Source organism: Oreochromis niloticus, linkage group LG3 (genome assembly GCF_001858045.2).
Source record: "Oreochromis niloticus isolate F11D_XX linkage group LG3, O_niloticus_UMD_NMBU, whole genome shotgun sequence".
Lineage (NCBI taxonomy): Eukaryota > Metazoa > Chordata > Actinopteri > Cichliformes > Cichlidae > Oreochromis > Oreochromis niloticus.
The window spans coordinates 65,639,976-65,663,975 of record NC_031967.2 but is presented as its reverse complement, the minus strand read 5'-3'; the positions used below and the strand labels follow the sequence as shown (position 1 = coordinate 65,663,975).

Here is a 24,000-nt window from a genome sequence, read left to right as displayed (position 1 = left end):
TTACAAGTTCAACAGATTCATGTCAGTCTGTAGTTTAGCGCCATTGAAAGAATAATAATTTCCTAACAGCCTATGAAACACATGATGGGCAGAGTTTTCCTCTGTGCTGCATTTATTTTGTGGACTTCATGCATGTATGTATTCTTCCTAATCCCCTTGGACACACACAGCAGCTCTCTTTTTGTTGTGATTGGATCTAGTAAACAATTAATACTAACTAATCTAGACGATTTTTAAAGTGGCATCTGGGATGAAAAGTTAAAGATCAGCTTGGATGGCCTGTGCAAGGAGAGCTGTCCTTTATGATGGCCTTGGTTGCACTACATTGATAGCCATGCAGGGTGGCTCACTCCTTGGGAAAGTTTTTTTTTGTTTTGTTTTTTGTTGTTTTTAACTAACTTTGTAACCTTATTATGGCATAGCATCGCTAGGGGGGTGTCGTCCTATTTTTGTAGTAGTTGGAGAGTCTCCTAGTGTAAGTGCAGCTGCAGCCATTACATCCGAGCATGCTGCTCTCCGTGCATCTGTTTAGAGAGACCATACCATCGTAACGGGCTGGTGCCGGTGACTACCTAACCCCGGCACATATATGTACAAATACGGGAGAGTTTTGGAGACCTGGCTTGCATGGTCTTGTTCTGTTAATGCTAATGTTAAAGGTCTGTTGTTCTATCTAACTAACTGTCTGGCTAACCTCCACACCACATGCCCGCTGGACCTGCTAGCAGCTCCTGTCTCGTCAGACTGCCGTTACAGTATGGCACCCGGACATTATTCTTATTCTCTGGACCTTCATTGTCACCCAGACCGACAGACCAGCAGTCCTTGTCTGCTGTGTGAGCCAAACGCGTTAAGGTGAGCAATTTTGTATGCCAACAGGATACACACTGTTCGCTGGAGGCTAAAGCTCCAGAGGCAAACATAGCAGATTGTGAGAGAGAATCATTGGTTGACCTCCTTGAGCAATTTAGCGATATGTTCGATGGCCATTTGGGTCGCATGTCCTTAACGGAGCATGTGATTGACATGGGAGATGCAAGGCTTATTAACCCCTGTACTGCACCTCCCCAGCAAAAAAACAACTTATTGAAGAACATGTATAGAAAATGCTGGAAGATGGAAAAATCAAACCCTTCAAAAGTGCCTTGCCTGTCATGATTGTTAACAGGCTGGGCTCAGACCCATGGTTCTGTGTGGACTTTAGGGGGCTGAACCAGGTAACGCGTGAGGACTCAGACCCCTTACCACGTGTCAACGAGTCTCTCAACTTCCTGGCAAGAGGTTGATTCATTTTGACATTGGATCTGGCGAGAGGTTACTGGTAGGTGCTACTCTCAGAGGACTCGCGCCCCAAAACAGCTCCCTTCGGCCACCGTTGTACATAAAGCAAGGGTGCACACCAGGGTGCCAGATGCTCTGTCTCACAACCCCCTGCCTGAGTCTGAGGGTCCCCCTATTGAAATCCTGCCAGAACATGCTGTTTTCTGTGGCATAAACCTTTGTACTTAGCCTCCCATTTTATTGGAGGACTGAGCACAACTCAGGCAGCGGCAGTTGAATGACCCAGACATGGGTCAGAAGCTCCGAGACCTGGAGTTGTCCCCCCATCCGTATATCCACTGTCCTTGGTGGTCAACGACGGCATGCTCTATTACCCAGGCCTAAAACATTGGCTCAATCTTTGGCTTAAGGAGGAGCTGAAGTTGTATGCTCCTATAGCTCTCCAGGGTACCCTGTGCAATTACTATCATGACCACCCTACGGCAGGTCACCCGGGGATCGCTAAGACACTAGCAAGAATGAAGCCTTGTTTCTTCTTGCCCAAGATGTCAGCGGATGTTAGCACTACGTCTTGTCTTGGCCAGTTTGCTCACAAAGCCCAGTCAAAGAAAGCAAGCGGGCCTCATGGTCCCCATTTCGGCTCAGAAGCCCTGGGAGTATGCAGGGGTACCTTATTTCGGACTGAAAGAGTGAACAGAATTCTCAAAACAGACATTCGTGTGTACGTGGCTGATAAGTTCATGTCCCAAATCTGTTTCACATTGCGCTCGGCCGCCCATGAGAGTACAGGACTCAGCCCTATTATGATGTTATATGGCAGCAAGCTGGCCACACCACTCGACCTGCTTTCAAGGCCCTCTGTGGAAAGCGAGGAGACCCCCATGCCCTATCCAGAGACCCTTAAAGCTTCACTTCAGGAGGCTCATGATCGAGCCAGGGAGACACTGACTCACAGCCATGCTAGTCAGAAATCCTACTACGACCTGAGGCGCCGGCTGATGACCTATGCAGTCGGTGACTTGGTCAAAGTCAAAACTCATCATTACTCAGATGCCCAATCTAGCTTCATTGAGAAACTGGTGCCCCTGTTCACAGGCCCCTACCAGGATACTCAGAAGCTGGGGGAGGTCAACTACAGGTTAGCCAAGTTTGACACCGGTGAAGATGCGGGAGTCTTCATGAACCTGATGTGCCCCTTTTTATTCCTGGGACTCCGGACCACCTTCAGAACAGTGAGCTCCAGTCCACGAGAGCCCAGATGAGACTGGAGCGTAGGGTCAGCCCTCACTCTCGAATCCGGTGGATGAGGGGCACCCCTCCAAGGGTGTCTCTGCGTCTCAACCGGCCAAGGTGGCGTGCTATCGTTTGAGACCCTGCCAGTGCCCCAGAATCACTGATGGTTGGACTGGTATAAAGTGGACTAACCGTTATCATACAGACAAGCTCAATGTTGACTGAGGGGTGGTTGCATACAAGATGGATGTGTTGTGATTGTTCTGTTCATAAGGGATGCTTACTTGTTCTGTTCCACTGAACCTACGTCAAAGCTGCCCATGGGAGGCTTTGGATTTGATCTTCTATACTACCAGGTTAAGCGATGAGATGTGTTGTATTTTTGACTGTCTGGGACTGTCTCCAGAGGATGACTAGCCAGTGACACTGCATTTTCTATGTTGTTTCCCTCAAGGACTCATTATGTTTGTTAACTGTAGCAATGCTATAAGGGTGTATCAAAATTCCTCCAGAGCGTGTTTATTACCTGAAGTAGTTATGTATAATGAATAATAAGTTGGAGCTTACAAGGAGTAAGTGATGATATAGAAGGACAGTTGTGTTTTAATTAAGCTATTTAGTTAATCATTAATTGTATTGTATGCTGGCATTTTTTTAAAATTGTTTCATTTAACTGATATAATTTAATTTGTTTTTGTTTTTTTCAGATTGAGTCACTGCAACCTCTCAGAGAGAAGCTGTGATGCTCTGTCCTCAGTTCTCAACTCTGTTTCCTCTTGTCTGAAAGAGCTGGACCTCAGTAACAATAACCTACAGGTCTCAGGAGCAAAGTTTCTGTCTGCTGCACTGCAGAGTCCACATTGTACACTGGAAACACTCAGGTCAGGATCGAAATGCTCCCACTGCTGATCATTTAAAGTCTGAATGATATTTTCCATAAACAACTGAGCTTTTTAGAATTGGAAAGTGAGCTTTTCTTTGTCTTCCGATGGCTTAGTAGATTCTTAATTACTGTCTGAAGATTCTTTTACAGTTACATATTTTGTTTAATTGGTAAAAGAAAAGTATTGTTCAATTCATGTTTTCTGTGGAATGGTTTGTTTGACACACCAATGAGCAGGCCATTTGTTCCACAGCAGTCAGTATAGCCAACAAGAGGCCTGCTCCCCTCACAATACATTAATACATAATTCCGATTTTGCTACAATATTGAAGATATTGAATTTGAGTTTGTGAGCACTGATAACATTGAGCTCTTTTTCCATATTGACTGGTTCGGATATTTATCGTGGCCACTTTTATCTGCACTTTTGATAAGATAAGATAAGATAACCTTTATTAGTCCCACACGTGGGAAATTTGTTTTGTCACAGCAGGAAGTGGACAGTGCAAAAGTTATGAAGGAAAAATTAGAATAAAATAAAAATAAGAATAAATACAATACACAACTGTACAGAATAGAATAAAAGAAAAATGCTATATACAGTAGAATAAAATATACAATAGGATAAAAATAGAATACAAATGCTATATACAACAGAGTGAAAAATACAACGGTTGCCAGAAAGATTATTGCACATTTGTGTTATTGCACATTTGTGGATGTGTGTGTTTGATCAGTTGAAGTCTTTGTTGTGGAGTCTGACAGCAGTGGGGAGGAAAGACCTGCGAAATCTCTCTGTCCCACACCGTGGGTGCCGCAGCCTGCCACTGAAGGAGCTGCTCAGTGCTGTCACAGTCTCCTGCATGGGGTGGGAGATGTTGTCCAACAGGGATGACAGCTTAGCCGCCATTCTCCTGTCACTCACCACCTCCACTGGGTCCAGAGGGCATCCTAGAACAGAGCTGGCCCTTCGGATCAGCCTGTTCAGTCTCTTCCTGTCCCCAGCAGAGATGCTGCCGCCACAGCAGACCACACCATAAAAGATGGCTGAGGCCACCACAGAGTCATAGAAGGTCTTCAGGAGTGGGCCCTCCACTCCAAACAACCTGAGTCTCCGCAGCAGGTACAGCATGCTCTGCCCTTTCCTGTAGAGGGCGTCTGAGTTATGAGTCCAGTTCAGTTTGCCAAGGTACCTGTAGCTGTCCACAGCTTCAATGTCCATACCTTGGATGTTCAGTGGTAGTAGTGGAGGATGTTTGTGCCTGCAGAAGTCTACCACCAGCTCCTTGGTTTTACTGGTGTTGAATTTACAGGTAGTTCAGCTGGCACCAGTCCACAAAGTCTTGAGTCATGAGTCTTGTTGAGGTTGACTATTGTTGAGGCTGACTATTGCAGAGTCATCAGAGAACTTCTGCAGGAAGCACTGGGTGGAGCTGTGGGAGAAGTCTGCAGTGTAGATGGTGAATAGGAACGGAGCCAGAACCGTTCCCTGTGGGGCCCCCGTACTGCAGACGACCCTGTCCGACACACAGCCCTGAGTCCTCACATACTGTGGTCGGTCGGTGAGGTAGTCCAAAGTCCAGGTAGTGAGGTGATGGTCCACTCCAGAGTTCTCCAGCATGTCCTTCAGAACCGAGGGAAGAATAGTGTTGAAGGCACTGGAGAAATCAAAGAACATGATTCTCACAGTGCTCCCAGCGGTCTCCAGGTGTGCGAGGGAACAATGTAGCAGATGAATGACGGCATCATCCGCTCCAGTGCCAGGCTGGTAGGCAAACTGAAGTGGGTCCAGTGATGAGCTTACCAGGCGCCGAAGCTGAGCCAGGACCAACCGCTCCAGGGTCTTCATCAGGTGGGATGTCAGAGCCACCAGCCTGTAGCTGTTGAGGTCCTTGGGGCGTGAAGTCTTTGGCACTGGTACAACACAGGAGGTTTTCCAGAGCTGTGGGACTCTTCCCAGCCTCAGGCTCAGGTTGAAGAGGTGCTCCATCACACCACACAGTTGGTCCACGCAGGACCTGACGACCCTCGAGCTGATGCCATCTGGACCCGCTGCCTTCTTGGCTTTAATCCTCTTAGTTCCCTCCTAACCTGGGTGGTTGAGAGAGACAGGCTGGAGCCTTGTGTTGAGTGTGTATTGGATGCTGTTGTTGGGGGTGGGGAGGAGGGAGCAGGGTGAATAGAGGAGGTGTGAAGTGTCTGAGGTGTCAGCGGTGGAACAGCAGCAGTGGGGGTGGGTGAGTCTGCAGCCGGTGTTGGAGAGATCGATCAACTGCAGACCAGACAACAAACGACGGAGGCTTCCAGAAAAGTGCAATCAAACGATGAGTTTATTAGCAGCGGAGAAGACATATCAGGATATGTCCTCTGACAAAAATACATGTGAAGAACATTTTAAAGCACTGGGCTATCCGCCCCCCCCATGGCACACTGGGGTATCTGCCCCCCCATGGCGTCAACACAAGTCAAGAGTTCATCACGTACAGTCAATATCTTGTACATCTTTAATAGTTATAAACAGACATGGACCAGACATATAACTTCCCGTTTCTGCAACACCTTCAATGCACAATCATGGTCTTAAGCCTTCAGAGCGCCTGAAGGCTGGCTATCACCTCCAGTCGTCTGTTACCAAGTAGCTAAAAGGCAGCCAGTTACCGAAGGGTCAGTGACACTTGCCTTTTAAGGTAACAAACTTCAAGCTGCAGGGTCTCTAAAAGCTAATAATGGACCCTCGTCATCAATCACTAAGCAAACATAACTGCAGCCTGTCTCAAGAAGGAGCAGAAGACACTTGGGCCTTCGCTCAGGCCTGCTACTAGATTAATATGTGTAATGTAAGCCTGCATGCAATTAACCTGCTATATTCTCATCCTCCCTCAACATGTATCACCTGGACACTCTCGCCAGTGAAGCTTAAAACCCTCTTGGATAGAACATCAACTCTAAACAAGCACAGTTATGCATTGTGTATAGAATGATCATAAATAAACCTGTGAATAGAAAGGTTAATGTGATGACAAACATATTCAATGCAATAAGAACCCTGTAAACAATATTACTGTTAAAATAATACTGTAAAACATGTTATCAATACATTCATCATAAGGCAGATTATATGATAGCAATACATGAATCTCTGAATCCCAACACTGCCTCATGGCTGAATCAAATCTGTTGAAGAAATGATTCAGTTCATTTGCCCACCTCACATCCCTCCCAGGCAGAGAGTTCTGATGTTTGTGGCCTGAGATGGTTCTGAGGCCTCTCCAGACTTCACCAATGTTATTTTGCTGAAGCTGGTTCTCCATCTTCTGCCTGTAGCTGTCCTTCCCAATTCCTTATCAGTCCCCTAAGCTCTCTCTGGTGTAAAGTTTCAATCTATGGCCAGTAATTCTCTTCTTACCAACACTGTGGGGTTCCCAGTGCTGACACATTGTCTCCCCCATGTGCTAGATTGATCAGACGATCTTGATGCAATATCCATGTGTTCTGTTTTTTTTTTTTGCCAAGTTTCCCCAGTTTAATGGTTCTGATCACTTCAGTGGGGTGGTCACTTTCCTTATTTCTTCCTTGGGAAGAAAACCGTGTCCAAATTACATGGTATTGTGTCTAAATGGCCCTAATTAAATTGAATATTCTATACTATTTAATAATCTCCATATCCATATTTCAGGAAGCTTATGATTTAAATTTCTTTCAACCATAATGTTTACCTGTGTAGAGGGAGATTGGTTCATAGTTTGTTTGTTTAGTAGCTTGTTTTGTTTTTCATTTGTATTAAATTATCTGTAATTTTAGAGAACAATTTTTGAGAACAAGCGAATCTGTCCTCAGCCGCAAAAGAATCCAGGTCACTGGCACCAATTATTAAATTTGGTTCTTTTAAATGTTTTGGTGGCAAAGAAAGACTGGGCTCAGAGTGGTCAAAACTCAAAAAATGATCTTTATTTTACATTTCCGGAAATGACGAACTGCAGAGACGAGCACAGATCCACAGCTCTGAAAAAATCACAAGGTGAAGGTGTATATATAGTTCGGCTACGTCACACGCTAAGTTTCGATCAGAACAACTCCTTATATGTTGCTAGTTCCTCTTTCTTTGTGTCTTACGTCCTGTGCACCTCTGCACTAAACTTCCCCTTTCTAAAGTCTGTTGCCAGGGTGACCTGTCCCGCTCTGACCTAGTTTTTGTCTCGTCTGGGGGTTGGTTTCTTAAGGCCTCGCTTATTAAAATACATAAAACAATATAATCAGAAAATAAGCATTAAGAATATATATTGATTTCTTAACAACAGTCCCTGAGCGCTTGTTTTACAGCCAGCTGCACATAGAGACCAGTGTTGTTAGTCCAGGTCAGAAGATGACTTGTTGAAATGAAAATGAGCTTGTAGTTTGTCTGCTTTAATAATGTGACTGGAAAAAGGTGTTGTTGGACTTCCAATATGTCCATTTCTTTCACACTTCACCTTTACAAGTGAAGTGTGAAAAAATGGAAGCCATGTGGTTCCTGGAATGAAAAACATGACTTTTTCAAGTCTTTTTCATTTTGTAATGATGAAAAATTCAGGGTTTCTTCTCTTGTTGTGTTTGTTTGAAGCTGCTTCCTGTTGGCTTCAGCTGTTTGGAGTTTCCATTTTCTAAACTTCTACATTCTGAACCTTCTTCAGCTCTGAACAGATTATGAAACACTGAATGATTTCAAGCTCACACTTTGTCTAATAAACTTACATCTTTCATTCATTATACAGATTGAGGAGCTGTGGTTTGTCAGAGATCAGCTGTGATTATCTGGCAGCAGCGCTGAAGTCCAACCCCTCCCACCCGAGTGTGCTCGATCTGAGTGGACAGTACAACAACCTGCAGGATTCAGGAGTGAAGCAGCTGTGTGTTCTTCTGGAGAATCCACGATGTCGATTTGAAACTCTGAGGTCAGTCATCATGTTTTAGTTTTATTTATTGTTTATTTATTAATTGTGCTGACACTGTCGATGGGAAGCCCACAGACCCCTGTATGGGAAGTCTTGTTTGGCTCTTTGTAGAACTTCTAATCTCTGATCCTCTGAGCTCAGTAGGTAATGCAGAATAATGCAGAGGTGTTTTGTTGAGAAGCTGAGAGATGTCATTATGAGCCAGATTAAGCCATGGTCTCGTACGATGTTACGTCTCTCTTCTTTTGCATCCCAATCATGGAAGCGTTGGAGGTAGTTCGTAAGAGATTACCGGATTGATTGATTGGTTGATTGATTGATTGATTGTACTTCATTCATCCCGAGGGAAATTGGGATAAGGCTGCTAGAATGGGGAATCAGAATCAGAATACTTTATTGATCCCTAGGGTAAATTATTTTTTTGTTACAGTGCTCCATAATAAAAAGACATTAACAAGACAGACAATACACTAACTAAGAATAGTACAATATATACAAGCATATATATACAAAAGTCGTTTATTAATAAACAGCTAAAAAAGAAAAAGAAAAAAAGAAACATGTGTGTGTTAAGTGGATGAGTTGTACAGGGAGCCACAGGCAGGAATGATTTCCTGTGACGTTCAGTGGTGCTTTTCAGTACTTTCAGTCTCTCACTGAACGCGCTCCTGTGACTGACCAGCATGTCATGGAGTGGGTGGGAGGTGTTATCCAACATTGCTTTTATCTTGGACAACATCTGCCTCTCCGACACCACCTTGAGGGAGTCCAGCTCCATCCCAACAACACTACTGGCCTTACGGATCAGTTTATCGAGTCTGTTGGCATCTGCGACCCTCAGCCTGCTCCCTCAGCATGCCACAGCACAGAGGATCGCACTGGCCACAAGAGACTCGTAGAAAATCCTGAGCATTTTCTGGCAGATGTTGAAGGACCTCAGTCGCCTCAAAAAATAGAGACGACTCTGGCCCTTCCTGTAAAGTGCTGTGGTGTTTGTAGCCCAGTCCAGTTTATTGTCCAAGGTATTTATAGTCCTCCACAATGTGAACACTGACCCCCATGGATTGAAACAGGGATCAAGTGTTTCCTGGTCTTCCTGAAGTCCACTATTAATTCCTTGGTCTTTGCCACATTGAGCTGCAGATGATTTTGATCACACCACGTGACAAAGGAGTCAACCACAAGACAGGTCAGAGGGGTATAACATGGAAAAAGCACCACATGAGGAAAGATAAGGAGAAAAAATAACTCCCCCCAGACTGAGCTCCAATAGGGAGATCAGTTTGAGAACAGAAAAAAACACCTCTGCACATAGCACATGAAAAAACTCTTAATACACCAAAGAAACAAATGACAAGCAACAGGGGTGGGTAAAGGGTGAGACACAGCCAATGCAGACAGTACATCTGGGCCTGCAGCCTATGTGCTGGTCTCCATGATTCACTGTCAGCACTGGAGGGGAATAAGCGTCGAAGGCATTTGGAGGGGGAGGGGGGATTAGTGTACATCTGCATGTGTATATATGTCTGTGTGCATGTGTGTTTATGTCCAGAGTTCAGCTGAGACAGTGTCCTTCGCCCTGCCAGGCTAAGTAAACAGTCTTCCAGCCAACCCAGGTGGCCTTGCATAGAATGGGAAGAACAGTCTAATATGAATTTCAAAGCTGTTCTAACAGTCCGACACTGGTCTCTCAATTTCCCGGTGGAGAGCCGTGAGCTTTCTATGATGTTATCAAACTTACTCTCCATGATGTTGTCATTCTTGTGCTCAAAAAGCCGATTCGGAGAACTCACGACCGCAGTGAGCTTCTCCAAGGTTTGAGCCAATTTGCGCTCAGAGATGTTTTTCCGAGCGAGCCCCTCCAGATGTAATCCAGTTTGCACTCAGAGGTCTTGTTTTGAGTGTTCACGGCAGCCATGAGCTTCTCCAAGATCTTATCCGTGTTGCACTCAATGAGCCCATTTTGAGAAACTCACGCCTCATCCCATCATTTCAATCCCAGCGGGCAGCCTTGTGGGAATTTGAACAGCCTGTTCCGCTTTCTTAATTCTTCGATAAGCCAGGGCCAAGCCAGCTCCGATCAGCAAAAGCCCTGTTTATCATCATCCACTGGAGCATAAACTGGGTGTCATCAGTACGCTACAACACAGAGCGAACACCATCCCCACAGACACAGCAGAAGAACATCACATCAAGAAGGCAATGAGTAAATGTGTTTATCCCAGCTGGACTTTTGTTGTGAAAGCTGGGAAGGCTCCTAAAGAAAGCTCCAGCTGATCCAGGAGAGAAGGACAACTGCTGTCTAAGTGAAAACCTGTAGTGATCCTGCATGTGTCAGGAGTATTGGCACAGTTGAGATGCATTTTTTCTAACCGCTGGGTCTCTGTGGTAAATGGCGAATGGCCTCTATTTGTATAGTGCTTTACTAGTCCCTAAGGACCCCAAAGCGCTTCACACATCCAGTCATCCACCCATTCACACACACATTCACACACTGGTGATGGCAAGCTACATTGTAGCCACAGCCACCCTGGGGCGCACTGACAGAGGCGAGGCTGACCACCACCAGTAGGCAACGGGTGAAGTGTCTTGCCCAAGGACACAACGACCGAAACTGTCCAAGCCGGTGCTCAAACACATCACTGTTAAAAAAACTAAAACTACATAATAATTTCGTAATCTTGAATTATGGGTATAATGTGGCATAAGATAATATAATAATCTCACAATATACATATGCATACATATACATACATATATATGTATGTCTGTATTTTCTGTGTGTGGGGGTGTGTGTAGGTGTGTGTGTGTGTTTTCAGCAATACCATACATAGACATATGACCTTTCAATGAACTTAAACTGTATGCAGAAAAGTCTCTACAGCCATAATGGAAATTATAACGTCAAGGCTGCTCCCTCTCATCTCATGGTACAAAAGTGCACACAGACTTTTATCAGACCTAATAAAGATATGATTTTTATCACCATACAAATGATTACATATTTCTAAGCACAAATGACATTATAAAAACTATCAGTTCCAACAACCGTGTCCACAGCAGAGTGTGCCGAGGCTTAATGCTAACACGACACATGAAGCTAATACCACCACGAGCAGCTGCTCAGTGGATTTGGAGGAGAAATGTCTCCAGCTTCTCACAGGCAGTATGCATAATGAGGAGTTCCAAAAAGACTTTGGAGAGCTCGTCCCAGACTCAAAATCCACACTTGTCTGCACAAAACTTCTCACATGTCTTCTCCCGTCACAAGTGTCTTCTTAGTGAAGCTACCAGGTTCAGATGGGTGATCCATCCTCACAAAGAAACACAGACGCCAGATATGCAAACACAGCATCATACAACACAAATAAGAGATCCAAATAATTCTCTCCGCATTTTCTGCTGGAACGAAGCTGTTTGAAACCTTGTTGTTCTGCACTTTGGGACCAGAAGAGGAAACTGAAACTCTGTGCAGTGGATTCAATGGAAGCAGCCAAGTGCTGTAAGTGTCTGCTGTACAGGGATGCTGGTTCAGCTGTGGCTCAGCACAGTTTTCACAGTATGACTCAATAAAAGCAGCATGAAATAAAACCATGATGTTTTCATTAATGTGGAAATAAGAAAGTTACCTGTAACGTGACAGACACTGTAGCTCTTTAACTGACAACTTTACAGTTTCAGCTTCAAACTTCAGCTTTTTTGTCTACCTTTACTGTAGAACCTTCACCTCAGTCCCACTGCAGCCTCCTGAACTTGTAGTGGGTTTTTTGTTTGTTTGTTTGTTTTGGACTCTGATGTTTCCTGATCAGTTTTTTTTATTTCACAGAGTAAAACTTGACCATTTTTCATATGTTTATGTTAAATGTATGACTTCAATGTGAAAATTTCCGAGTTTTTTCTCTTGTGTTTGTTTGAAGCTGCTTCCTGTTGGCTTCAGCTGTTTGGAGTTTCCATTTTCTAAACTACTATATTCTGAACCTTCTTCAGCTCTCAACAGATGAAACACTAATGATTTCAAGCACACACTTTGTCTAATAAGGTTACACCTTTCATTCTTTTTACAGATTGTGGGACTGTGGTTTGTCAGAGCTCAGCTGTGATTATCTGGCAGCAGCATTGAAGTCCAACCCCTCCCATCTGAGAGAGCTGGACCTGAGCCTGAACAACCTGCAGGATTCAGGAGTGCAGCATCTGTGTGGTTTTCTGGAGAGTCCAGGATGTGGACTTGAAACTCTGAGGTCAGTCAGCATGTTTTAGTTGTGCTGAGATGAATATGATGTGAAAGTTGTGTTGACACTAAACTGCAGACATCAGGCTGATATTATACTGATCCACACTGACAATCTTCCTAGTAAAGTCTGTTTTCTTCTTCTCTGGTTTAGTCCATTGACTGTAGCAGAATATTCACATTTCAAACCCTCAAAGAAGGAAAAATCCTCCTCTGGATAATTCACTGTGAAACTCTCTAACTCTTCATTCCACCTTAAAGACTTTCTGACACTGAAATCCAAACCAAAATGGCCGTTTGCTTTACAAACAGCAGTCCCACACAACACATACATACATGATATAAAACACAGGCCAACATCTAAAAAACAATGTGGGCTTTAGAGATAATTGAGAAGCTTTCTGGGGGAAACCTGGTCTTGTTAGGAGAGACGCCATCCATCCCATTTTGGATGGAGCAGCTCTCATTTCTAGAAATCTGGCCAAAATTATTAAACTCCCCAAAACATGACTATCCAGAGTTTGGACCAGGAATCAGAGTTGTACACCTCTCTTCTCCTGTTATCCCCCCAAAACCCCATCCCCTTAGAGTTTGTGTCAGCTCCCAAACAGACAAAAAGCAAACTAAAAACCAGCAAAAACAACTTAAACATTAAAAAAATCACAAAGAAAGTCATTATCCACATCTGCACCAAACAGTAAAACAGTTAAATGTGTATTAATAAAGTCTTCCAAGTCTCTGTTAGTTCATGACTTAATAATTGATCAACAAATCGATTTACTCTGCCTAACAGAAACCTGGTTGCAGCAGGATGATTATGTTAGTTTAAATGAATCAACACCCCCGAGTCATTCTAACTACCAGAAACCTCGAAGCACAGGCTGAGGGGGTGGTGTGGCAGCAATTTTTCACACCAGCCTGTTAATCAACCAAAGACTCAGAAAGACTTTTAATTCATTTGAAAGCCTGATTCTTAGCCTTGTCCACCCTAGGTCGAAAACTCAAACACCAGTCTTATTTATTATCGTCTATCATCCCCCTTGGCCTTACACAGAGTTTCTGTCTGTCCCTCCCTTCTGCCGTCACTCTTGAACAAGACCTCAAGATACTTGAACTCCTCCACTTGGGGCAGGAACTCGACCCTGACCCGGAGTGGGCACTCCACCCTTTTCTTGCTCAGGACAATGGCCTCAGATTTGAAGGTGCTAATTTTCATTCCCACCTTGACACTCGGCTGTGACCGTTGCAGTGCGAGCTGGAGGCCATCACCTCACCTGATGAAGCCAACAGAACCACATCATCTGTGAAAAGCATAGATGAGTTTCTGAGACCACCCATGTGAAAGCCTCCTTCCACTTGGGTATGCCTAGAAATTCTGTCCATAAAAATTACCAACAGAATTGGTGACAAACGGCAACCCTGGCAGAGTCCATCACCCACCGGGAACGAGTCTGACTTATTGCTGGCTATGCGGACCAAGGCCAGACACCTCATACTTCCAAAGCACCTATTACAGGACACCCTGAAGGACATGATCAAATGCCTTCTCCAAGTCCACAAAACACATGTAGATTGGTTGAGCAAACTCCCATGCACCCTCAAGTATTCTTAACAGGATAAAGAGCTGATCCAGTGTTAAACGACCAGGATGACGACCACATTATTCCTTCTGTATCTGAAATTTGACTAACAACCCTAGCGCACTAGGTCTGTCCAGCATCCTCCCAAAGAACAAATGGCCGCAAATCTGGTTATACGATTACAGAATGTTCACCGGGAGAAACCCCAACGTACAGGCACCAAGCCTGCAGGAGGATGGGCCCATGTCCCTTGTTTGGGCCTGGCCACTAGACACTCGCCCTCCCTGGGCCTGGCTCCAGGGTGAACACAGTGAAGCCACAAAAGGGCAGGAAGCTTGCTACACATCAATCAGAATCTTCACAAGGAATGTGTCTACAATAATCCTCCCCCAGCACAGAGTGGCTGGAGAGGTGGTCGGAGACAAAGGAATGTCTTGATCCTATAGATTGAACTCAGACCTTACAAATTTAAGAAACACAATGGCAACATTCAACAATTAGACTTAACACATCAACACACAAAATATCATCCCAGGAGGGATGACACCTGGCAGGTTTTCTCTACCTGCACCGTTACAAAAAAAAAATAGTAGGCCTATTTCATGACATGTCCAAACATAAAACTTTCTTTCTCTTAGAAAGGGAAAACAAACCAAAACTAACTGGCAGGATCAACCTGGCACTAAACAACCCCCCAAAACATCAGCCAAATAACAGCCAAAAAACAATATGGCGTGAGGGTTAGAACTTCAGGTGCCATACATGCAGTGCCGCATTCATTGCTCCTGGCTTTAATTAATTACTGATGCTTACTTGGTCTAAACTCAGACTTAAGAGTCACTGCCCACTTTCCCACAAGTGCTTCAAGATATCACACAATTCTGGAGAGTCTGGGGTCAACTGTCATAATTCCACCTGCTAAACACACACACACACACACACACACACACACACACACACACACACACACACACACACACACAAAATATGTTAGCAGCTGCTAACAAAACACAACACTAATGTTTACCATTAAATGCTTCCTACAAACTTCACTGCAATGTTTCATCCCTGGAATGTCAGTTTCTTTCCCAGTTCTGTGCTGTTGCAGCCATTTTAACCACGGACCCAATCATCTTAGATTTTTTCCCCTTTCTTGTCACCCCCCCAAAAAAGAAACAACAACAAAAAACAAAACAAACAAACAAACATGTGACAAGCTGTCATGTATATCAGAAACAGGGAACTCGGTCTGTTAGAGTCTCCAGTCATTTAACCCTCTGCTACATTCTATTCACTTGTGAGATCAAATCATCTTTCCCTGATCTAATAGCAATCAACTAATTTACATATCAACGCGTAACCCACAAAGTTGACAGGACAACAGAAATGCATGTTTAAAATATTGTAATGTTTCTACTCATCAGGCTTGTGAAATCTCTTGGAGACATGTCCTAAACTGGACCTTGGGTCCTGTCAGGTTAGTCATTACAGCAAGGTGTGACCTTTAACCTTATTTATTCATCATAAATGAATTGTCTTTAAATGACGTCACCTTTCAGCCCTTCACAGAATTTCCCTCATACAGTAAATCACTTGTGTTGCTCAATCAGTAGAAAGCATCTCATAATTTTACTACTGCAGCAGATCACAGTCATTGATGTATCAGAGGCCCAGTGGGCCATTTTTCTTCTGCTTCGCCTTATTTTTCCTCTTTTCAGTCTCTTCCTTTGCCATTTCAACTCCAATGTGGCACATGTCAAACTCAAACAGTCTTCTAAAGTCCATTCACACACAGCACTCAGCCTTAGTTAAGCTGGGGTGATCAGGTGATCAGCCCCCCTAGGACCCGTCACAGAGTGAAGCTTCTCATGAGGGACCCTGCTCGCAGCGCCATATTGTCATGTAAGTTTAACCACCCAGTGATCATTATTTGAAGTGGGTTTAATAAACATATTGCAATGTGGAGATAAACATCCAGGCCAAACACCAGGAATGATCTCTTGGACTCTTTTATACACACACAGACATTCTCAAACAAAGAACATTCCATAGGACATCACATATCCCTACACCTTCAGTCCAGCTCATCCTTGACCCACTCTAAGAAATGTTACGACCACCAGTGAGCAGGGTGCCCCGATGTCTTCAACTCTACAAAAGGCCCTCTGTGAAGATGCAATAAAAACTGAGGCCCACTTGTGATAACATTCCACATGCATACAACTAAGTGAGAAAGTGATATTACTACTGCTAAAGTGATGTGGTTAAAATATGTGATTAATACATAGAATAAAGAAATTTCGTGGTATAATTCTCAAAAACGTAGCCTAAAGCAGATAACTCGTAAGCTGGAGAGGATATGGCGTGTCACAAATTTAAAAGATCATCATTTAGCCTGGAGAATATTTTTCTTTTTTTTTTGCTTTATAAGAAAGCCCTCCGTGAAGCCAGAACATCTTACTATTCGTCACTGATTGAAGAAAATAAGAACAACCCCAGGTTTCTTTTCATCACTGTAGCCAGGTTGACAAAAGGTCAGAGCACCATTAAACCAACCATACATTCAACATTAGCTAGTAATGACCGCATGAATTTCTTTACAAATAAAATTTTAATCATTGGAGAAAAAATTACTCAAAATCATCTCACAGATGTAATATTATCTACAGCTACTTTCAGTACCATTGATGTTCATTTAGAGTCTTTTTCTCCAATTTATCTTTCTGAATTAACTTCAGTAATTAAACCATCAACGTGTCTTTTAGACCCCAATCCTACAAATCTGCTCAAAGAAGACCTGGCATTAATTAATGCTTCAATCTTAATTAAGATCAACCTATCTCTAATAATCGGCTATGTACCACAGGCCTTCAAGCTGGCTGTAGTTAAACCTTTACTCAAAAAGCATCTCTAGACCCAGCTGTCTTAGCTAATTATAGGCCAATCTCCAACCTTCCTTTCATATCAAAAATCCTTGAAAGAGTAGTTGTCAAACAGCTAACAGATCATCTGCAGAGGAATGGCTTATTTGAAGTGTTTCAGTCAGGTTTCAGAGCTCATCACAGCACAGAAACAGCTTTAGTGAAGGTTACAAATGATCTTCTTATGGCCTCTGACAGTGGACTCATCTCTGTGCTTGTCCTGCTAGACCTCAGTGCTGCGTTCAATACTGTTGACCATAATATCCTATTAGAGCGATTAGAACATGCTGTAGGTATTACAGGTACTGCACTGCAGTGGTTTGTATTATATCTATCTAATAGATAAGATAACTCTTTATTGTCATTGCACAGTCATACATAGTACAATAGTACAATGAAATTGGAAAACTGTCCAACGTTGGCACTACATATAACACAACACGACATGATATGACACATCACAACGAAACACAAACAACACAACAGAGTATATTAACGTAATAAAAAAGAAGAATAAGTGTATGTGTATTGCACACTGTTATTATTGCACATTAATTATTATTGCACCTTGTTATAAATATAAATATTATTATTGTTATTGTTTTAAACATTGTTACCTCCCCCTTAAAAAAAAGTCCAGGGAGGGATCAGGTCAGCTATTTGCATTGATTAGGGCTGTTGCCCTGTTGTAAAAGCTGTCCTTGAGTCTGTTTGTTCGGGACCTCAGCAGCCTGAACCTCCTGCCAGACGGCAGCAGCTTAAACACACGGTGTCCTGGGTGTGTACAGTCCCATAGGATGCTGCGTGCCCTCTTGAGACAGTGAGTGCTGTACAGGTCCTTCAGGGAGGCCCTTCACCTCAAAGCGTGTTCAAAGAAGTGGTTCAGCTCCTCCGCAAGCTCCGCGTTACCCTCAGTCAACGTGGTATTGCAAGGTTTGTAGTTGGTTAAGTGCTGAACTCCCTGCCATACCTGTCGTGAGTTGTTGGTGCTGAAGTGATTTTTGGATCCTTCTCTTGTACGCTGCCTTGGCCTCTCTGATGCCTCTTTTCAGCTCAGATCTGGCTGCACTGTAATGCATACCATCAACGATCTAAAAGCGGTGTCACGTTGCTTCAGCAGGACCTGGACCTCTTTAGTCATCCAGGGTTTCTGGTTGGAATACACCCGGAGACATTTGTCCACAGTGACACTGTTGACACATAAGTTAATATATGAGAGCACTGATGTTGTGTGCCCCTCACGGTCCTGATGTTAGAACACGCTCCAGTCCATGTTTTCAAAACAGTCCTGCAGCTAATGTGATGCACCTTCTGGCCAGGTTTTCACAGTTTTTGTGACTGGAAGGGCTCTTCTCCTAATGGGAGTGTATGCAGGGATCAGCAGCATGGACATGTGGTCTGACAAACCTAGATGTGGTAGAGGGGTTGCTCTGTAGCCTTTTTGGATGTTGCTGTAGGCTTTATGCAGTGTGTTTTTCCCCCTCGTTGCACATTTAATATGCTGTGCAAATCTGGGGAATACTGACCTTAAATCAGCATGGTCGAAGTCCCCAGCTACAATGTGCACTGCGTTTGGATGTGAGTTCTGCTGGTTGCTTATTGTCTTGTGCAGCTCCTCCATGGCCGAGTTAGCATTAGCATCAGGTGGTACATACACGGCCGTTACCATGACAACAGTAAACTCGCAAGGTATGTAGACGGGTCTGCACTTCACAGTCAAATATTCCAAATCCGGGGAACAATGGCTGTCTACAGTCTTTGTGTTTTTGCCTCCGCATGCGGCTCTTTAGTCCTTATAGTGCGGCTAGTATTTAGCTGAAGCGTATTTTATTTGTGTTAGTTCTTTTTTTAACTTTTAGTTCTAGAAATATAAAAATAAAATTTTATTCTATTATTTTTTTCATAGCGCGGAAGCCGGTATGCCTGCCGAAACGCTGTGCATTTATCGAGACTTTCAACCCCAGGTAGGCCAATTATGGATCTTCGGATCCACATTATGTCAGCAGCTGTTCTCCACCGTGAATGACAGCTTACAGATGACAGCTTATAGCCCTGCATAAAGATGAAAGCCCTGATTTGCAGACGCTTTGCGCAGAGGTTCGGTACCAGAAGTCCCATTGTAAACATGTCACGGCAGACCTGACGATGTTTGCATGAACACGCTTTTCAGCATCTCTTTATTGACTTTTCACACACGGTTGCTGACGCATACAGCCGGCTGTAGCTTTTCAGCTCACAGCCCGACACATACCAACACAACAGCATAGATAGCGCAGACGTAAAGGCGGCGAGGCGTGATTGCAGGTGCTGCTCAGGTGCGTCGCCTCCCCTGCAGCAGCGCTACAGACCACGCCCCGCCACACACATTAACCAGGTAAAATACATATTTAGGCATTATTTTGTAAATATCTATTTTTCATTTTTTAGCAGCATAGAGCTTTTTTTCCAATTACTTTTTAAAAGTCAGGTCAAGGCTCCAAAAGCCCAAAGGCGATATAAGGGAGGCTGCTCACAACAGTTTTTGTTTGCTGGATCATTTTAGTTTAGCTGGGTGTCTTTGCTTTTGTTATATTTCAGTTCAAAGTGTGTTAATTACATAAATAAAATGTAATTGTCTCTGTAGCACTTCAAGGATTTCATAAGCAACACACCTTAGTTGTTCACACAAAGCATGAAGGTAAAAAACAATATATACAGTGTTATCTTCATTTTAGATGTCAAAAAGTATTTGCGGCTCCCAGTGTTTTCTTTTGCGTGGAAACCAGGTCCAAATGGCTCTTTCGGTGTTAAAGGTTGCTGACCCCTGACTTAGGCAGTATCATCAGAAGACGTAGCATACATTTTCACTGCTATGCTGATGACACGCAGCTCTATCTGTCCATGAAGCCAGTTAACACACACCAATGAGTTAAACTGCAGGAATGTCTTAAAGACATAAAGACCTGGATGGCCGCTAACTTTCTGCTTCTTAATTCAGATCAAACTGAGGTTATTGTACTCGGCCCTGAAAATCTTAGAAATATGGTATCTAACCAGATTCTTACTCTGGATGGCATTACCTTGGCCTCCAGTAACGCTGTGAGGAACCTTGGATTCATTTTTGACCAGGACATGTCCTTCAATGCACATATTAAACAAATATGTAAGACTGCTTTCTTCCATTTGCACAACATCTCTAAAATTAGAAATATCCTGTCTCAGAGTGACGCTGAAAAACTAGTTCATGCATTTATTACTTCCAGGCTGGACTACTGTAATTCACTATTATCAGGATGTCCTAAAAACTCCCTGAAAAGTCTTCAGCTGATCCAAAATGCTGCAGCAAGAGTACTGACAGGGACTAGAAAGAGAGAGCAGATTTCTCCTGTTTTGGCTTCCCTTCATTGGCTTCCTGTTAAATCCAGAATTGAATTCAAAATCCTGCTCCTCACATACAAGGTCTTAAATAATCAGGCCCCATCTTATCTTAATGACCTTGTATTACCTCATTTATACAGATTGAGTTACTGTGGTTTGTCAGAGAACAGCTGTGACTATCTGGCAGCAGCGCTGAAGTCCAACCCCACCCATCTGAGAGAGCTGGACCTGAGGAGAAACTACAGCCTGCAGGATCTAGATGTGAAGCAGCTGTCTGATCTTCAGGAGAGTCCAGACTACAGACTGGAGACTCTGAGGTCAGTAGAGTGATGGAGTGAGTGGGTGGTGCTGTCAGCAGTATTGTACTAAACACAGTCAGTATGAAACAAAGAAGCTGTGAGAGGAGAATGGTGACAGGCTTCAGGATTGGACACAAACACTTCCTGTTTCTGCCTTTTTGTGACCTTTATGGTCACCATAGTAACAGCTGACACGCTCTGATCAAACCCTGTCAACAGCCAATCAGCTCTCTGAACAAAGCAACACGCAGACCAATGACTGCATTCATTTCCAAGTTTAAAGCAGTGAAGAACACAGTCTGTAGGTGAGGAAGAATTTAGTGAGAGCAGATGTTTGGATGGAGTTCCTCCAGTTAACAGCTGGAACCGTCCATTTGGACTGTTGGGCTTGTTGTTGGGGTTCCTACAGAGCTCAGAGTGGACACACCAAGGTTCTTCTAATGAATGAAAGTCCAAACTCAAACTAGGAGGGAAAAACATTTTCATCAACTTCAATAACAATCCAAAGTAAAGATTAGCAAAAGTGAAACAACAATGAGTACTAGTACAGTCCCAGCACTGAAGTCCCTGCTGCTCTTTATATTGGATATGTCACAGCTGCCGGGGCAAGCCGTGTGGTGTTTGTAGAAAAAGGACCCAATATGCAGGAAACAGCTAGATGCAGGTGAACGTTTATTTACAAAATGGGAAACAGGAAATGAGGCATGAGAAACTACTAAAAACCTAAACTGGGAAAACTAATAAGGAGACCTGAATTACCGTATTTCCCGGACTACAAAGCGCACCTGAATATTAGCCGCACAAGCTAAAATCAGGGGAAAATCCTGTTTTGTACATACATTAGCCGCACCTGACTAAAAGCCGCAGGTGTTTCAATGTTGACTTATCATATGTAAGAGAATATGCACAAAGGGAATTGTCAGGAAAGAGATGGCTGTTTGGAGACACATCCCTTTTATTAATATTTTGAAAAACAAATTAGGGGTACATATTTGCATAACTTTTTAGGTATATGTACAAGTACCGATAATTACAAGTACGAAACATGTACTGTGCTTCATAAATGAGTAACAAATGTAGTACATAACAATAACTTACAGCACACCAGAAAAATAGATTCAGCCAACCTTTTAGGCTCAGGTGCAGTGACACGGCTTTAACAAGAAGAAAAGTCAGTTATTCACCACCATCTTCCTGCGCACTCAAACCACCAAAGTCCTCTTCTCCAGTGTCGGATACGAACAGGCTCGGGATGGCTACGTCATCCATTCTCAGCTTCTTTCCTTCGTTGTCACTTTCAAAACCAAACAAATCCTCGTTGTCAGGGTCTGAGTCGAACACCCTCAGAAGGGCCGTGGCGGTGTCCTCCTCTCCATCATGCAGCAGTCCAGCCCTTCGAAATCCGTTGGTGATCATGGATGTTTTCACACTTTTCCACGCTGTCAGAATCCACTGGTGGAGTTGAGCATAACTTGCTTTTCGCAAGTTTATCGCCGCTCGTCATCCACGCCTCCCACTGAACGCGTAGCGCTACTTTGAAGTTTGTTTTTCGCGCTACTTCGTACGGCACTATGTTGCCTGGCGGATGGACATGTGACCAACATACCACTCTTGAACTGTGTGTCTGATCACATGCCCTTCCGCCAAGCAACGTAATGCCGCAAAACAGCGGAACAAACAAAACAAATCCTCTTACGATGTCACAAAAATCATGGACAATCCATAGAAAAGCCGCACCTGACTAAAAGCCGCAGGGTTCAAACCTTGTGCAAAAAGTAGCGGCTTATAGCCCGACAATTACGGTAATAACAAAAAAGGACAAAGAGAAGAGAGATGCAGGATGAATGAAGAGAACACTATAAAACTCAGACGAAGTAACAACCAGCACAGCCAAACACACTATATATATACAGACACAAGGTAACTAGAAGGAACTAGATACAGGAGGGAGACACAGCTGAACCTAATGAACATGACGAAGAGGAAACAACCAGAAAGCATGAACCTAGATCCAGAAACACCAGACATTACACAGAGACCTGACATAACTGGAACAGAGGGAGTACAGATGTCACGATCCTGGGTCTTATGACCCAGTGTTTTGAGTTTTAGTTCTTTTGATGTTTATAGTGTATGTTTAAGCTTATTAGATTTCCTATGTTCATTTGCTTATTAGTTCCCCCTTGTGTTTTCAACCCCTGTGTAGTCTCCCTTGCTCTTTGTGTTTCATGTCTGTGTGTCTTATGTTGTCATGTCGGCGTCTCATTATAGTTCTTGTTTTATTTTGAAGGGGTCCTGTTCCTATTTTCAATGTTTTTAGTTTTACTCTCTCCTTGTGACATTGTTATGTTCATGTGTGTCAGCTGTTTTTTCCATGTGTTCCCACTTCCCTCATTAGCCTCCTGTGTGTATTTAGTCTGTGTGCTTTTAGTCATTCCTTGTCAGGTCGTCTGCTCATCCACATCTCAACTTCAGGTATCCATGTCAGTTCACCATGTTTAAGGTTTTTCATGTTTAGTTTTAGTTCACCCAGTTTAGGTTATTGTTTAGTTTCACCAATGCCCTTTTGTTTGTACCTTTTTTGCTAGCCTCAATAAACGGCTTGTTTGTTATATCCACGCCACGTTCAGTTTTTGGTCTGCGTTGAGTCCTCTTTTGCAAACACATACATTCTACCCCAGCCAGACTCTGACAACAGAACCAAAACCAAAGATAATAATCAAAACAAAACCCCTGAGTCCAGAGAGTCAGGACCATGACAGGATGTGCTGCATCACTGACTGACAGCTGATGAAGAGTCTCTGGAAACACTCGTTTATCTCCTCTGCTCTTCCTCCTCCTCTCTGCAGGTGGAGCTGATGATGGTAAACAGGGCGGTGTGTGTGCTGAGAGAGGAGGAGCTGTGTCCTGATGATCCAGAGAGGTTGAAGCAGCAGCAGCTTGTGTGTAGAGACGCTCTGACTGGGCCATGTTACTGGGAGGTGGAGAGGAGAGCTTCATCCAGCAGTGACTGACAGAGGAATGAAGTGCAGATGACTGTCAGTGCTGCAGAGTGAACTGCTCTGAGAACAGCTCCACTGTCAGACACAATGTAGAGTCCAGCATCATCCCTGTGTGTCCCTCTGGATCTGACAGAGGATCATCAGTGGATCTGCTCTGCTGCTGCTCTGTCCTTCTACAGTCTCTGCACAGTCTCTGTCCGACTCTGGCTTCAGACCCTCCTGGATCAAACTCACCTGGGAAGGCTTTCAAATGCCTTTGAATTATAAACATCATGTTTTTATAAG

General features: G+C 43.7%; 1 protein-coding gene across 5 annotated transcripts; it reads left to right on the top strand.

Annotated features, from left to right (window-relative positions):
* The first annotated feature begins 200 nt into the window (after nt 1–200).
* Nucleotides 201–23,682, top strand: LOC106097514 (NACHT, LRR and PYD domains-containing protein 1). Of its 5 annotated transcripts, XM_019354753.2 has the most exons (5): nt 201–855; nt 3,222–3,395; nt 8,149–8,328; nt 20,555–20,731; nt 23,563–23,682. In XM_019354753.2, the coding sequence occupies exons 1-5, from the start codon at nt 590–592 to the stop codon at nt 23,570–23,572; spliced, it is 807 nt and encodes a 268-aa protein (XP_019210298.1). In that variant the 5' UTR covers nt 201–589; the 3' UTR covers nt 23,573–23,682. The 5 variants fall into 5 exon arrangements, 1 of the variants encoding a protein (XP_019210298.1); XR_003219213.1 differs by lacking the exons at nt 201–855; nt 3,222–3,395; nt 8,149–8,328 and adding an exon at nt 12,527–12,566; XR_003219214.1 differs by lacking the exons at nt 201–855; nt 3,222–3,395; nt 8,149–8,328 and adding an exon at nt 16,024–16,038.
* Nucleotides 23,683–24,000: the final 318 nt, after the last annotated feature.

Bases quoted from the DNA above. Each gene is read 5' to 3' on its own strand.
- LOC106097514 (XM_019354753.2), top strand. From the start codon at position 590: ATGTACAAATACGGGAGAGTTTTGGAGACCTGGCTTGCATGGTCTTGT. The intron at 856-3,221 runs GTGAGCAATTTT...TGTTTTTTTCAG, and splicing joins TGTGAGCCAAACGCGTTAAG to ATTGAGTCACTGCAACCTCT. The intron at 3,396-8,148 runs GTCAGGATCGAA...TTCATTATACAG, and splicing joins TGTACACTGGAAACACTCAG to ATTGAGGAGCTGTGGTTTGT.